This window comes from Centruroides vittatus, unplaced genomic scaffold (genome assembly GCF_030686945.1).
Source record: "Centruroides vittatus isolate TY-2023 unplaced genomic scaffold, ASM3068694v2 contig_349, whole genome shotgun sequence".
NCBI lineage: Eukaryota > Metazoa > Arthropoda > Arachnida > Scorpiones > Buthidae > Centruroides > Centruroides vittatus.
Window position 1 is genome coordinate 1,703,516 of NW_027122172.1, and position 17,100 is coordinate 1,720,615.

The 17,100-nt window shown below is 30.6% G+C and overlaps 2 protein-coding genes across 4 annotated transcripts in view; both read right to left on the reverse strand.

The window, feature by feature from the left end:
* Window positions 1-10,208, reverse strand: part of LOC136974407 (transcription elongation regulator 1-like) — a 157,231-nt gene extending 147,023 nt beyond the window's left edge. For all 3 annotated transcript variants that reach the window (XM_067269277.1, XM_067269276.1, XM_067269275.1), the window contains exon 1: window positions 10,049-10,208. In XM_067269277.1, coding sequence (XP_067125378.1) covers window positions 10,049-10,182 — 134 coding nt within the window. In that variant the 5' untranslated portion in view covers window positions 10,183-10,208. The remainder of the gene's footprint in view (window positions 1-10,048) is intronic.
* A 3,951-nt stretch (window positions 10,209-14,159) lies between these two features.
* On the reverse strand, window positions 14,160-16,742 carry LOC136974402 (glutamine synthetase-like). Its single transcript, XM_067269266.1, has 6 exons — window positions 16,582-16,742; window positions 15,739-15,900; window positions 15,516-15,662; window positions 15,321-15,448; window positions 15,046-15,245; window positions 14,160-14,466 (listed from the first exon to the last, which is right to left on the reverse strand). Exons 1-6 carry the CDS (start codon window positions 16,733-16,735, stop codon window positions 14,178-14,180), a joined length of 1,080 nt encoding a protein of 359 aa, XP_067125367.1. The 5' UTR covers window positions 16,736-16,742; the 3' UTR covers window positions 14,160-14,177.
* Window positions 16,743-17,100: the final 358 nt, after the last annotated feature.

Genomic DNA, 17,100 nt, shown 5'->3' on the forward strand with positions numbered 1-17,100 from the left:
TTTATCATAAATTATTGTGTTACACAATCAAAATTATCAAAAATAAAATTGGAAAAATGATGAACAGTACAACACTTATTTATTTCTTTTTTTTGTATTTTTGTTTTAATTTTTAAACTAGTTCATTAACACCGACCCCCAAATTGAAGGTGTGAAGAGTAATTGTGAGAGGTTCAGAAAAAATTTAAATATTTTCAAAAAACAAATTTTACTGATATTAGATTATTAGACATTCTCTCAAATTTATAATTTTGCCTAACTTAACATAGTGTTTTTAAAGTTGCAAAATGTTTTAAAATTTAAATATGCCAATTAATATTATACTAGGGGTTTGACCTCTAGTATATAGCAGAGCAATATAATTTTTAAATTCTAATGATTTTGGTCTACTTTATAGATCATCATCAGAAATAATCAATTTGCAAGTTACTACAATTAACAATGTAATGGCACAAATTGGCAAGGAGTCCCCTCCCTTGAAATTTTTCCAAGGGGAATTTCTTGGAATTAAGCAAGATTCCCATAATTTCCCTGAATTTGACCTGATACTACTAATGAAAACAGAGAGTGAGTCACCACTGCAATGAAAATGTAATAATCACCACCAATGAAATGGTAGGGAGATAGATTTAATTAGCATACATTCATTTACTCTGTACAGACTCTGTATGGCAATTATATAGGTATAATTGCTATACAGAGATCAAAATTAGAAAAATAAATACATAAAAAATCATACTATTTAAATATTCATATATTATTGAACTTCATTCAATCAGATAACAACATTCTCAAACATGTATGTTTGCTTATACTGATGAAGTCACTGTGGTGGCTTATCATAAGAAAACAGATTAGCGATTGATGGGGTAATTATGAAATATCTATAAGTATTAAAACAGGTTATATAGTAAGCAGTTCAAATAATGATTAAAATGAAAAAATATTTAATAAAAAGCATTAATTTTTGTAATTCTTAATTAAGAGATTTTTTTAACAAAAATTCTATATTTATTGGCACTAGTAATCTTTTAATACAAGTGAAAAATGATTAAATCATTGTAGAATTTTTGTACTTAATCTTACATAATCACTATTTTAATTTTACAGGAATTAACAGATTCTCTGTTTCTCAGATAAGACATCATAAATAAAATTTTTATAGCTGAAAGATTTATAAGATTCTGTAATATCATTATTAACAGAAAGAAAATCTACAGTTTTTCAGATAAATAAAACATATTTATAAGTCCTATATCTATAAAACATCCTTTATCCTGTACAGTCAAACCTGTTTTTATGCGCTCTTTTTATGTGCGATTTTTATTTGTGCGATTTTTTTAATGCGAATTTTTAATTTGTGCGGTATAGTTGGCGACTAGTCTCGTGCAATTCGTCATGTCTCACGTTGACTTATTATAGCTAAATAAACTTATTATAGCATAAATGCACTTATTATAGTAATATTATTGCATGAATATGCGAAAAATGAAATAATTTACTTTTTAAGTCAACAAAACACCACCTGGACAAAAATATGTAAAACAGACGATAGACCAGACGATGCAGTCAAGTGCTGACATCTGTTGTCAATAAATTCTATTTCGTACGGTTTTGAGTTTTTTCTATGTGAGACTTTTTTTATGCGGTCCCTGTTGACCGCATAAAAAAATTATTTTTTTAATTGTGTTGCGAAAACTATTATTTACAGCCATTCGTGAAGTTTCGTGAGATTTTTTTTAATGCGTTTTTTTTAATGCGGTCCCTATCCCCCGCATAAAAACAGGTTTGACTGTATTTCAGAACAAAATTATTTGGAACTATATTATATGGAGGAATCAGTGACATTTCAAGCTTATGTTCAGCTGACACGAAAATTAGATTAAGCAGAGAAAGCAAAGTGATATATGTCTATGTTTACATTAACTCCCAATTTATTTGAAACAGACTATCATTCACAATATAGAATGAATGCTGGAAAATTAAATTTGTTTATTATTTATTATAGAATTATTCCAGTTATAATATATTAATTGTACACATACACTCAAGTCTTTGTTATCATTTAGCATATACATTATATACATTTATGCTCCTTACTGTTATTCACTTGCATATCTAATTTAACAAATAAAACTGCAAAGATGATTATTTAATCAATTATTTTATTATTATTCTGAATCAACTTATTGGATATTTAATGTTCATCATAAATATAAACTACTAGATTTTTTGGGTTTAATTTATTCAAAGTTTTAATTAATTAAAATAATAAAATTTGACATAATAGACAGCTATGCTAACAACGATGCTAAGATTAATAATTAGAAATTAAAATTCACTGTTTTTTGCTTTATTGGAGATTTTTTAAATGCTTTAATTTCCAAGAGTTACAACCATTTCAGCCTTCATTAGGATACAAATTACTGAAAAAATCCTTACAAAACAAACGCTCATATTTATTGGTAAATTGCTTTTTGTCCTTATGTTACAATATGAAATTACAATTGCTAAGTTTTGGCTCTGTGGAGGACTTACCACACACTATTGATGTTGTCAGAGTAATCACAAGTTAATTACGACGACGGTATGCATTTCAGACAGGTTGTCTGTCCCTCTTCGGCCATATTTGTTACAATTTGATGGGTGTACAGGTGTATAAAAGGAACAATCTATTTTGTTGCTGTATGTGGATGACTTCATATTCGATATCTTTCAGTCATTACATTATTTTTTCCGTACAAATAGCAACCAGAGATTAAAATTGCTGCTAATGAAATTAATTATGAAGTAATATTTTGGTTGACAAACTTAATACAAAGTTATAAACAAGATTACAGTCACAAAAGTAAGAGCTGTGTTAAGAAAGGTTACATACTTTTTTGCAGGCAGCCAGCTCGTACAAACAATGTTCTCTACTACAGAAGTAATGCTACTATGTTGATAGACTAATGTCATGCTTTTAGCCACACAAACTGTATAACTGCAAATTTTTATAAGAAAAATGTCAAATTGTTTGGTAAATTAAGAAATGAATTTTGGTAAGAAGAATAGAAATAGAAGACAAAACAGAAGTTTATATGATGGCAATAGAAGAAAATAAAGAAAGGAATAAATGTTACATCATGAAGAGAAACTTGGAAATAAGACTTGATGGAATATAAAGATTGAAAAAGGAAAGAAAAATAATAGAACAAACGTTAAAAAAAAGTAGTTAGTAGAAAGTGAAGAGAAAGAAAAACTCCTTGAAAAAGAAAAAACATTGGGCTGCAGAAAAAATGTGGATATACAAGAACATAACATTGAAATCAATTAATATTAGTAATGAAATATGTATTAATAGCTTGCTAATGTGGGGTTCGGGGCCATAAAAAATTAGATTATGCAAATTTAGGGTAGGGCCTTGCCATCAGGTATTTTGTTGGACACACCTCCAAAAAAAAAACAAATATTTAAGGTTTGACGGTAAGAGTTACTCCAAAGTCCAGGAATGAACCTCTCAGGAGGATGAATGCAAAGTCAAGTACAAATGAAAAAGTTTATCATCAAAAAACAAGATTTTAAAACTAAATTATAAAATCCGATTTGTCTTCTCTTCTTTCTTCACTTTCTCTGCCTGTGCTCCTCCCTCTTCGTCTTCTTTCTCCTTTACTTGGTCCCTCCACTTGGTCTTTCACTAGGTCCATCTCTCAGTTGCTTTCTCCGTCCTCTAAGTCCAACTAAGGTTCTAGGCTAAGTTGCTCAGTTAGACGTCTCCTGTCCAGTTGTCAGTCAGTCAGTCCAGTCTATTCATTTTGTCATTTCTTTCTGTTTTATTCTTCATTTTTGACCAATCATGCTTTTGTTCCAGAAAAGGGTGAAGTAATTTGTAAAAAGCACGATTGGTTATCCAGTGGTCCTCCTCTCTTGTCAACGAAGAATAATATGCATCCATGTGACATGAATAGCATATCACTAGTCACCCAACACCATCTACAAAGGGGGAAACGATGGTCATCCCCCTCATCTTTTCCTTTGCATGTTATGAGATTTATAACAGTTAACTGATGATTTTTTTAATTCTAATTTGTTTCTCTAAATTATTTTAAATTGATATTACTAAAAATTTGGAAAGGGGTCCCTAAAATCGGAAAAATAGGCAAAATTCCTTTACAACGTTGGTTTATATATAAACAATCTTGATGTCGAGTTTATATATGCATCTTATTTGAGATGTGGGTCCAAAGGGCATCCTGTCTGATAGCTAACAGTTGTTCTTTACACAACCAGACAAAACAAAAAAAAGGATATAAAATACATATAGAGTTTAAAATACAATAAAATTTCTAACTGATTAATGAGAATACATTATTAGCAGAATAATTAAAATAAAGTGATTAAAATTATACAGATAATGTAAATAACAATTCATGAATATATACTTATATAAAATAACAACAAATTTTGGAGAGGGAAAAGGTAGGCCTCACACTAACTTGGAAATGGATAATAAATGTAATGATTAGCCAAAAACATTTATGTTGTGTTTAAAGAATATTTTATAAATGAACTTGACAGGATAAAAAGCATAAGGATTAAGGAATTAAAGCTATTTGTTATAATACTTATTTTGTATTTCAATATTTAAGTACTTCCTATCATATACTTTGTCTGGCAGAGAATATAATCTGCTCACAAAACTTATGCTAGTTCAGATCAATATAAATTTAAAACATTCAAGTCTTGTAAACGTATCTTCAACAATTTCTACCTCTAATGACGACTGCAATGTAACTGGAAATTAAGGAAAGCATTCTAAACATCTCCAATAAAGTAGAAAAATTAAGTGTACATAAAATTTTTGTACATAAAATTAAATTTTAAATTAATTTAATAATTTGGAAAAATCTGCAAGAAAAGATCAATCTAGAGGAGGACGCAAACTCTAAAATTCCATTTACTATGCATCTGATAATTCATCCATACAGTAAGCAGAAATTGCAGGTTAAACTCCTGCTCCAGATTACTTTTTTCAAAATTTTATAAATTAATTAAATTCAAAACTAATTTCTAATCATTTATCTTAATACAAAATGGTGACATACCTTCCTATTTTTAGGCTAAATTCCATAATTTAATTAATTAAAATATAGAATAAATTTAAGCCTAAATATTCAGTTCATATTTAGAACTGAACACATAACATTCTAGTTATTGTTTGTACATGCTTAATATTTATTAATTAGTTAAATTTCATTAATATCTTTCATGTTATTAAATCATTAAATCCTATCCTCTATAATTATCATATTTTAGTATAAATATATTTATAATAGTATTTCATAAACAACAATCTTGTGATAATAATCAATCTTGTGAGAATTATCAAACATGAATATACTGTATTGGAAAATCTCAACTAATACAAAAACAAAACCATTTTTATTTAATTACTACCTTGATAATTATTTTCAATATCTTGAAATTAATTATACTATCATATCATATATAAAAAGTTTAAAATTTAATTTAAATATTAATATTTACGATTAATTAAGTTCAATGTAAAATTATCTTTAACAGTATAACAATATACATGCTGCTGTAACAGAAAACACATAAAAATACAATATTAATCCTGCTGTCATATTGGTTTCATTTATTTCTTGAACAGTATATTAAAAACAATTACAAAGTTCATAGTGTTTCAATAAAAATTTTTTAATTGTCATTTTATCTAGTTAATTATACTTAGATGGATTCTATATTTCTTATTCATTAAATATTCATAATGATGAAAAAAAACTATTGTTTCCTGTAGGTTTTATGTTACATTAAAATTGATGATTATAAGTATTAATTATTAAAATAAACAGTCAATTATCAACAAATGTTCTTAAAATTGTTAAATTTTTAAAATTATTAGCAGGTGGCATTCTAGTTTACCTTAATAACAAATTCTTATAATCTATGACACACAAATTTTCATATTAACCTAAATACAGTAAAAATCTATTGGTTCACTTATCATTTAATTTATCCTGAATGGATTAATATTTGTTGACATGTATATCAGCCAAAATATCTAGATTTATTTATTTATTTATTTAAAATTTTATTAAAGGAAAATGGTTACATCATCATTTTGTATTAATATTAGTAATCAGATATCAAATTTACATAAGGTGTGGTACATTTAAGGTCCTTTCTTCCAGATTATTCTAAATTATTTCATTTAATAGAAATAATTTAGAATAATCTGGAAGAAAGAACCTTAAATGTACCACACCTTTATGTTCATTACACTAATTTCAATCATCACTGAAAATCATTGTCATTATTTTCAATCATTTTGAAACATTTTATCAAACTTTCATTAATATTGTAATATAAAATATAATAACTGTTATGAGCAAGCTACAAATTTCGAACACGTTCGAAATTTGTAGCTTGCTCATACAACATACAGTTAAGAATAGTTATATAAGTGGTTAAACGGCAATTTACATCAATTGTCAAAATATAACTTCAGACCCTAGATATATATATAAAGTGGGACCCTAGAGATATATAGACGCTTGAGACCCTAGAGATATATAAAGCGGGTTTGCACAACACACGCATCAACTATAAGGATGCAATCAACATCTCGCAAGCCTGGAAATATTGCTATGAGGGAAGTGCACACCCACAAATAACTTAATATTGCATTAATTCGTTTTACATCCAACGATCGGTGAACGTAATTGTACGCATGTGTAGATAACATCCTAGCTCGAGCATAATGTTCCATCTTATCTTTCAATTCCGTGATTTCAAAAATTGGAATAGAATTCGCTTCGGTTTCTTGGTTCCATTCACTGGCATTTGAAACTACCTTTGTGCTGTGCCTGATGAAGACCCCGACGGGGTTGAAAAACGTTAGCAGTTGTATAAACACCTAACACTGGATTGTAAAGGTTTTTGTGGAAGAAAGAATTATAATTCATCCAGTTTACAGTAAGAAGTATAGTTGTCAAAATATAATAATTTTATCAAACTGTCAATCCAAGATTTATCCATACCATTTACAAAAAAGTATGTCTTAAGAAATGAGAAATGACTATTAACATATGAAATATTTCTGGAATCACTTTCTAACAAATATTTATAGATAAAAACCATCTTCTTCATACTTCCAACAGCTTTTAAGCAATATTGCATTTTCATTGCATTTATTCTAAATAAAATAAAAAATCCCCACTTAGAAATATTTTTTTATTTTATTAACCATAACACTAACACAGTATATTATTGTTTAAAAATAAACCAGGCATTTTGTTTTACATTTCTGTATAAATTCATCATCAAATGATTCACTACAAAGAAAATATTAATTTGCAGATAGTATATCAGATTTCAATCTGGCAAATGTTTGAAATAAAGTTTAACTGAGGTGATTTTGATTATAAAACAATCACACAACTAAGAAGGTCTATAAATTGTTGTAAACAGTTTGCAGGTTCTATAACATTGAACAGATTTTATTTTGTCCAAATCACTTATTTGAGTTTTTGTTAAATTGTTTGTTTCTATTTTATTGTTTTTATTCTTTAATACAGTATTTTTCCTTAACAATAACAATAATAAAACATCTATCTAAAAGCAAACCAACAAGTAAAAAAACAAATTATACTGATAGATAATGTATTTGTATTTAATGACACATTTTCAAAACAAACTTTTTTGAATGATTAACAATTTAGCAGATTTTAGTGAAAAAAATGACAACTTTTGAGGACTCGGGAATAATTTGTAATTATTCTCAAATTTATCTTCACAAGTAATTTTCAGAAACAGATTATGCCCATAAAGAAGAATATGGCATAAAAACATATCTCAACTTGTTATATCATTTATATTAATCTAAATGTGAAACAATTATGAGTTTTAAAACCCAATTTCATAATAAAATCTAAAAGAAAAATTTCAGCTATTTCTTAAAATCAGATTATATAGATAAACAGGCTAAAGGTTTATATAAGTTTAAAATTAGTTCAAATAGAAAAGATAATCATTTGGCATTCATTTTCTCTACTGTATACTATATACTTTTATTTTATTATTTTTCATTTTACGTTATTTTATGCAAAAAACTTTATCATAGTCCTCTGCATAAATACAGTATTATGATATTACATTTTATGTACTAGCTTAAAATAAAAAGTTTATAACAGAATTAAATAAATTTCATTTTTCTGGTTTATTGATTACTTTTTGGCTAATTGTTTCATAAAATGGAATTTATTTCATTCTCATAATAGAGAATCCATTAGTCAACATTTTCCTAATGTGAAAGACCAAATGGAACCAAAATGATTTCTAAGACAATGTCTATAAATAATGAATAATGATGCAAGCAAAAACTTAGTTTTAATAATCAGCATAAATATTCAATGTGATTTGATTATTATTTGTACATTTCTTTGCAATGGCTGAAGTATAAATATATATTTTTATAATGATCAATATTTAAATTTATTGTTTGGAATCTTGCTATATTACACAAAAATACAGAAATAAAAATTATACTTGATCAAAGTTGAGGAAAGGATGTAATATTTAAACTTTCTATATAAATGCCACAACAAAAATCTAATAATTCAAATACTTTTACTATGCATTGCTAATATGCATAGTAAAACATAATAGACTGCTTATTGTAATCACTTTGGGATCCACCTAAACTGGTAACAGCAAGACAAAATCATCAGCTATTGTTATGCCACACGTCAACAGCACAAAAAGAGCTTAAAAGACCTATTTACCCAAAGACAATAACAACCCAGAATAGTCGAAGCTGGAACTACCACATTATATCAAGACAGTAAACACCTTACACACTTTTCTAGCAGTTAATTTTAATTAAAACAAATGTTTTCAGCCCAAATTGATACACCATCAGGTTTTAAAATAGAGATTCTATTTTTGAAATAAAATAAAATACAATAACTCACCAACAACCGCCATAAATAGTCAAGCTATAATAATTTGGAATAAATAAGTCTAAATTACAAACGAATTTGGCACTAGAGAGAGGCGTTAGACGCAATCTCGTATTAAAATTAATAACTAAATAATCAAGATTAAACCGAAAGAAAAGAATCGGCCAAACCGTAGCCGGACGACTTACGGCAGTCGTCGGCAAGTTACCGCGTCACGTCGGGTTCGTAGGGACGTTTATATAATAAAATACGTAAACAAACCCGACGAAGGCTAATCGATCGGGCCAAAAACGTCGGTTTTAATTAAAATTAACTGCGAAAAAGTGCAAGAGGCGTCTCGACGACGACGACAAATTAAATTTTTATAACGTATTTTAACATCCAAACCCGGCAATTTCGGTTACGTTAAACGACTTAACGTTACCTGCAATTAGAATAAGCACATATTAATCCAGCCGTACGCGCATTAAATGCTATTTTAATTATAACGCAATTAATATTTCAATCTTAGATCCATTTGGCATTCGTTACTACTGGCACAATCCACAACTCACATCAGAGGAAAGCCAAATTGCATTGCATCTATTATAATTTTTAATTAAATATACTTTTTGTACTCGTAATCTGTAAACAAAAACATTTGTTAATATCATTTCTGTCTTTTAATTATGAAAACAATAAAAACATTATATAGAAAAACCCTGGCAGAATGCCATTTTAAGATATTTTCATTCCATTCTACATTATTTATTATGACTATTATTGGTTAATTAATAACATCGACAATATCTTCCAGTGTTGCCGAAAATCTTACCACGTAACAAAAGATCAATGCAATTGTCACACACGATGTTATTTTAAAAACATTTTTTGACTTTGTTATTGCAGAAAAATCGTCATAAAAGAAAAAAAAATGTCCGATGCAAAAACAAAAAAAAAAGCAAAGTTTCAGATGACGCTTTTGTTACATCAAAGCACTGAAAATAACACGCGAACAATTTTAGGCTTAACCAAACCGTACACTTGACAATTTTTTAAGTATTATAAATAATATTAAAAAGCGACAATTAAGAAAATTTATATACCTAGGTCCTCTAGGAGGGAATCCGCGTCCACGAGGAGGGAAACCGAATCCGCCTCTAGCAGCGTCGTTTGGTACTTCTGATTTTTCTACGGGAGTAGCGGGTTGTTGAGTAACCTCAACTACACTTTCCGCCATATTAACTTGCACTAAAAATCCGACAACGGAACGAGACTACACGCCAACGGCGCCATCTCTCTTCCGTTTTTGAAAATAAAATAATAACAATATTCTAAATCGTAAATTAAAATATGATAGTTAAAAAAATAATAATAATAATAAAATAAGAATTTAATTTTATAGAAAAACTTAAAGCATTTATTTTGATTAATATTCTTTCCATTAGTTAGATTAGAATATTTATATTATAGATATAAAATTAAATTATAAAAATAAATATATTTCCATTTTATTATAATGTATTAAATGATAAATATTAAGAAAATTAATTACATTTCGTTACGTTAAAAAATTAATGTACAATAATTTATTTGTTTTATTGCTTTTTTCGGTTTAGTATCATTTGGAATCATAATGGCCAGCCAAAATTGCGCGTGCACAATTTTCTCACGTGTCAACCGAAAATTCTGGGATCGTACTATTCTCTATTGTCTTTTAAGTATTGATAGAATCTTATAATCAAAGTTCCATATATATATATATATATGGTTTAGAAACCCGATAAACTCTACGAAACGCAATAAAATACATAAAATGATGGTAAAGAAATCACTCCACAACTGTCTGCCTGGCTTGTACTTGTCTGTTGCTTTATTAAACTTTTATTTAGTATCTCTCTACTGAATAAAATTGTATTTTGTTAAGTAACAATATACAATTCAGTGAAGGTGTTTGAGTTTTTTTTAAGACGAACCCCACGTTGCCTGCCGTTGGAGCGCCATGTATGCCACTCGAGCCAAGCGTTGCTCACCTGTGATATAGGCTAATCATTGGTAAAATTATCAGTTTAATGTTTTTACTTTTATTATCTATATCCGATAATAATTATTTATTTGTTTACTTCGATATAGCGAAGAACTACGCTAAATCATTCACTATAACAAGTGTTCGCCGTCGTTTTACTTCTAATTTTTATGAAAATTCGTTCTTCAGAAATAGGCACACCAATTAATAATTATTGTTTAGTATAAACGCCAATGGCTACGACGCAAACTCGGCAATAGTTGTTTATAAAATATTCAATTTTGAATTAAAAATAAAAGCAAAGAGATAAAGAAGTTATAATTGTGTAATAATTAAATATAGTGTAATTAATATAATATAGTACAGTATAAAACATATGATAATATAAAAACTTATAAAGTCATCTTTTAATAATTGAAATAATCGCTCGTGTTTTCTTCAGTTATTATAACTTATATTGGAATTTTTTTTAAATATATAACTAATTTTTACATTAAAATTAATAAATGTATCCATTCAAACCATTCATCCAAGCCATAATGAATCTTTTTTGTTTCTGTGAAGGACTATAAAATTCATTCGGATGTTTTATTATTTTAAACGTGGGAAAAATAAGCTGGGTTCAATCATATAAGCGGTGAAAAACTTGCGATACATAACGGCATCTAAGACGCTTGTGATAAACATTTGTAGTAACGTAGATTTACATAGAGGTAGTTGTTAAAATTTTCAGTTTTCCGAACCTTGTTAAACACACGGAACATTTCTCAGTGGTTTGTTTCTTTTAAAAATATATTAAAATATACGTATTATACTCTGTAATACTACTAAACTAGAGCCTTATACCCCGTTCGCACCGAGCATTTCAAGCCAGATTGTGAGCGAGGTCGGGGACTATGTCTTGGTGCGATCTCTCTCGACCGAAACGAGGTTTAATCGCGATCGATTCGAGAGAGTTCTCGAAACTAGATCCAGTCAGAAGAGAGATCCCACAATCTCACGCGCGCGAGATAATACAAGATGGCTGCGGAACACGTGTCGGGCTACGGACAGCGAAATAAAAAGGATATTGTATTACGAGACACGATGACATCTGTCTATTATCAGCAGTGCCATTCGGGGTGAAAAATTTCTCAGGCTAAAAAGAAAAAAGGTCGATAGCACTGATATACTATTGTTACCTGGTCTTCGCCCAGGGCCCCTTACGTTCGAAATTCGCCACTGATTATTAGATATATCGCAAGAAAAGGTATTGTATTTATTTCTAGCCAAAACTTCCATTTCGTTTGTCGGTGATTGTCAGGGAAAAATTTTCTGCTAGCGAACCTTTTGTTAACTATTTCGAATATCACCACCGCATAGAGGTATGCATAAAGTTTGTTGAGCTAAATGTATAAGATATTTTGTATAACGGACACTATAGTGCAATTTTAGAATAGTGGCTAAAATACAAAATAAAAACAGAATTTTTCCTGTATGTTTTTAGATGCGAGGATAATTGATTGATTGATTGATTAATTTTTGCTTCTGCGAAGAACCAGCGCATTGTAAATGATGTAACCAACCATAGTTATACTTCTTACCAGTGGATTTAACTCGCTGGGGGGTTAAGAATAGGCGAGAGAAGAAGATGCCTTTACCTATACTGCTCATAATAGATTAAGAGTGTCCAAATCCTCGCAGTTTGTATCACGCGGCCATCTCGTCGACGAGACAAAGATCATTTTATTCGCTGAATTTTTGACTGTTTTTGAAATTTTTTTCGTAGTATAAATGAAATAAAATATTATATTTTCACACATATTAAATAAAATTATTAGTATATTTGCGCTCATTATGCGATAAATTTATAAAAATGTAACTAAATATGATACTTTTATAATTGTTATCAATACTACCACTCCATAGAGCCTGTAAAAGAATCTTTCCTACACAACATCCTCGATCTACAGAAAAAACATTTACGATCATTACCGGGTAATGGTAATTAAAGTATCCCTATTTAACGCCGGTCAAAGAGATAACAATTCGGGATGGTGACATTTCCGTAAAAAATTAGCACTAAAACTTATCCCTACGACAATTTTGGCGCTTTGGATTTTAATTCGAATCGGTAATTTTTGGTTGCGGAAACATTTTAAAAGTGTAGTTTATCCGGGACACGTCGCAAATTTGACATCTTTGAAAAATAATATGGCAGAAGATTAATTACGTCGATCGTCGAATACACTGTACAGTACGTGTCCTTTAAGTTTTACACTTTCGGAACGAGGATCGGATCGACAGCATCTCGTGCATTGCCGAGATCTCTGTATCGAGCTAGTATCTTATAATTATGAAAATGTTTCTCGCTCGAAGCGTCAAAAGGCAATAGTATTAAGTTTTAATACTACAGTATTTTGATTTTTTTTACAGAATTGTTTTACGCCTGTCCGAAGTAGCGTACTAAATTTTTGCCTTTGTCTCGATAAATTTACTCCGCATACAATCCACTATCAGACTAAATAAAATTAAACACAAAATTTTTAGAAAAAAGAAATCGTAATATTCGATTGTTTCTAAAATCAATTTTTAGTATTTACAGGCTGTATCTATAGACTGTGTTTTCGTCTAAAATGCTGGTTTTACTTCAACAAAAATTAAACTTTTGGTTTTAACGTTGTTATTCTGATTACAATAAAATAAAAATTTCATTAATAATCTAGTTTTAACTTTCCTCCTTCTATAGGCACTAAGAAGGCATTTTTCCGACGTGTTATCGGTGCAAACCAGGTCGATAATGGGCGTGTTTGAGTTTGTTTTAACTTTCCACCCGTGGACACTAAAAGGGCCTCTTTTTTCAACGAGCCCGTTACGGGTTCGGTCAGCCCCACAATGGGGCGTTTGGGTGGTGAGGGACGGAGCCCGATATTTTGAGACAAACCGTCCCCAAAAAATTCGTGGGGTTTTTCTATCGCTCTGGGGACCCGGAATCCCGTTCACACACCTTAGCCGCTGCCACCATCGAGATGTGTGAACGGGTAACGAGAGACGGGAAAGATATATCCCCCTCCCTCGGTCAATCTACCTATAAAATCTTTTGAGTCGACCCGAACTCGATCGCGGATCCCCGAAATTGGAAGATTGGATCCTCGATCGCTTTGGCCACCCATCTACGATGTCTATTCGACGTTAATAATATACACAATTAATCAAATATTGCATAGAATTTATTCATTTAAGCAGATTGTTCTAATAATAATTTCGACTACGGAATAAGGATCGCAATTAGAGGCAGGTCTTCGATCTTCTAGATATCCTTTCTTGCTCTCTGCCACAGCTCGTGTTATCCTAATACTAGCTCCTCTATCGGCAACGCCCCATTTAAATTCTTTAATACTGCACGTTTCGTGCTTTCCTGTTAATCTACGTTCGTTATCTTTGCCTTCTTTGGGATCGTATACTTCGATATGCTCTTTGTGCTTCTTCCGTAATTTTTCAATAGCTTCTTCTATAATTCTGAAGTGGAGAGAATTGACATAAATTATTTATAACATAAAGTATTATTATTAGTTAATAAATAAATAAAATACACACTTTTTCATTAAAAAAGAGAAGAAAAAAGCAAATATGAATTTGTCACGCCCGAAAGAACGTGTCTAATTCATACGTTTAAACACATAAATAGGGACCAATTTCTTTTAGAAAGTCTTCCCAGAAAGCATCCTCTCGGTACCCCACGTGTTGCGTTGCCTATACCACCAAACCAAATCAAACCTAGAGCATAGTTAAACTAATTATAGTAGCAAATTGTGGAATGGAGTACCGAGAGATCCGAAGTTACAGATTATTCCAGGAAAAGAGAATCCGGATAAGTTCAAAACTAGCAATCGGGAAGCAAAACTAGGTGGGTGATGGCTACATTGTAAGATAATAATTCTAGTCAATTTATATTTCGACCAAAGCTGCCACATTGCGGACCCGGCCGAGTCCACGATGTAGTAACCATTGATTTGTCCATCGTCGATGACTGCACCGAATCACCAATCGATCAAATCCCGATTCTGCGATTTCAACACGCCACGCCGAATTATATACCTGATGCCATTTTCTTCTCTCATTGCTTTGGTGCTAAAATTAGTATGATTTCCGGCTCCGTTCCACTCGCCGATAACAGGTTTCGGATCCAGAGAGACGATCACATTGTATTCTTCCGCAATTCTGTGCAAAATAAATCTGGCCATCCATAAATCGTCGGCAATCTTTATTCCTTCGTTAGGTCCTATTTGAAATTCCCACTGAAAGAATAAAATGTTAAAAAATTATTATTATTTTATTTAAAACAGAAACATTAATTGAGGATCTTCACAAACCTGAGCGGGCATAACTTCGGCATTTGTACCAGTCAGATTTATACCCGCATATAAGCATGCCCTATAATGAGATTCTACGATGTTCCTCCCAAAAATCCTATTTGCTCCAACGCCGCAATAGTAAGGTCCTTTTAAAATAATACGATCAATACAAACGCATTTAAACCTTAATATACATTAAATCTACGACGCCACCTTGGGGTTCGGGGTAACCATTTTTAGGCCAACCGAGTGGATGTTTATCGACACCGAGTAAGGTGAATTCCTGCTCCATTCCGAACCACGGTTCCTCATTCGCTATTTTTTGTATTACTTCATTACAAGATTTTCTGTTGTTTGTTTCTGTGAAAATTTGATTACAATTAAGAGCCGTGTTACGCGAAACATACGTAAAGATAAATCGAAATTTCATTCGTACTAGTAGGCGTTTGGTCGTAATTGTACGTTTCGCATAGCGCCAATCTGTTGTTATTACGCCGAAATGGATCTTTGTATAAAGCGACGGGATGTAAATATACATCGGAGTTGATTCCTTTAGCTTGATTTGTACTCGAACCATCGAAAGACCAAATTGGTAGTTCTACAATAATATACAGTATATTATAATTATAATAAAGTCCGACAGTTATTACAAATATCGGAAGAACAGCCAGATTTTTATAGAGACTATAAGAGTAAATAACTACTAAACAATTTGGCAAGAGGCAGTCTTCGGGTCGGAGTTATAAATAACTAGAGAGGCAGGGGTGGAAAATTCCTGGGGTTTTTTGACTCGTCCGGATTCGGTTGCGGGTCCCCCACGGCGGCAAAATGCCACCTTCGGCGCTCGGCCATCCGGCCATATGTAAGTTAGATTAGTTTAGACGTAGATACAGATATATGTGAATACCACCCGTTATATCGCATACAAATTTTTTTCGTGTTTTATGACACTTATTGTCAGCATTCGCTGCCACACTTTACATTCCATCATTTCCCCATTATTTAAATTTTTCCACTATCTCTAAGATCCACTTGGCACAATACGGAGACCACTAGACTGCGCGCATATTGTATTAGCTTCGGTGGTTTACTAGCTTTTGCCCATCCAGTTATTTATACACCCGTGCCCAGACCTTCGTCTCTCGTTAAATATAATAATAAATTAATCCTAGAATATTCTAAAATTTAAATTATAAATTACTCCCATCCGTTCGTTCGACATTTAGTTCTATAGTAATATATTACGTAAATACAAGGAACAAAATAGCCTAATCGGTACCTTTAACCGTTTTAGGTACGAAACTTAAAGTCTTGGTTTTAGCTCTTAGATGCTCTCCGCTTCCATCAATCCACACGTACATGCATTGAATTTTATCTTCGGGCTGCTTAAGTGACTCGTATTTATTATTAATACTTTTAGTCAGTGCATTCATCCAGTAATATTCACGGACTACAAAAATAAATCATTCTTATATATGTTAACTTGGTAATTCTAAGACAGCCTACTTACGGAAATTCTTCTGGAAGATAGAGAAATTCTTTGGGCCGATATTTCTATTACTTGGACAGTTTTTTATAATCGGCTTCGTATCGATCATAAATTTACAATATCGAAACTTGGAAAATTTGAACATTTTATGGAATTTTATAGTTTAACGATCGATTTAAATAAAAAGAATTACGTACTGGAGAGCGATTTTCGAATAATGGAATATATCTTTCGATCGACTAAAGCATTTTAAATTTATCATTTTTGAAATATTCAAAGGGTTTAAAATTTTTACTTGTATTGATTAGA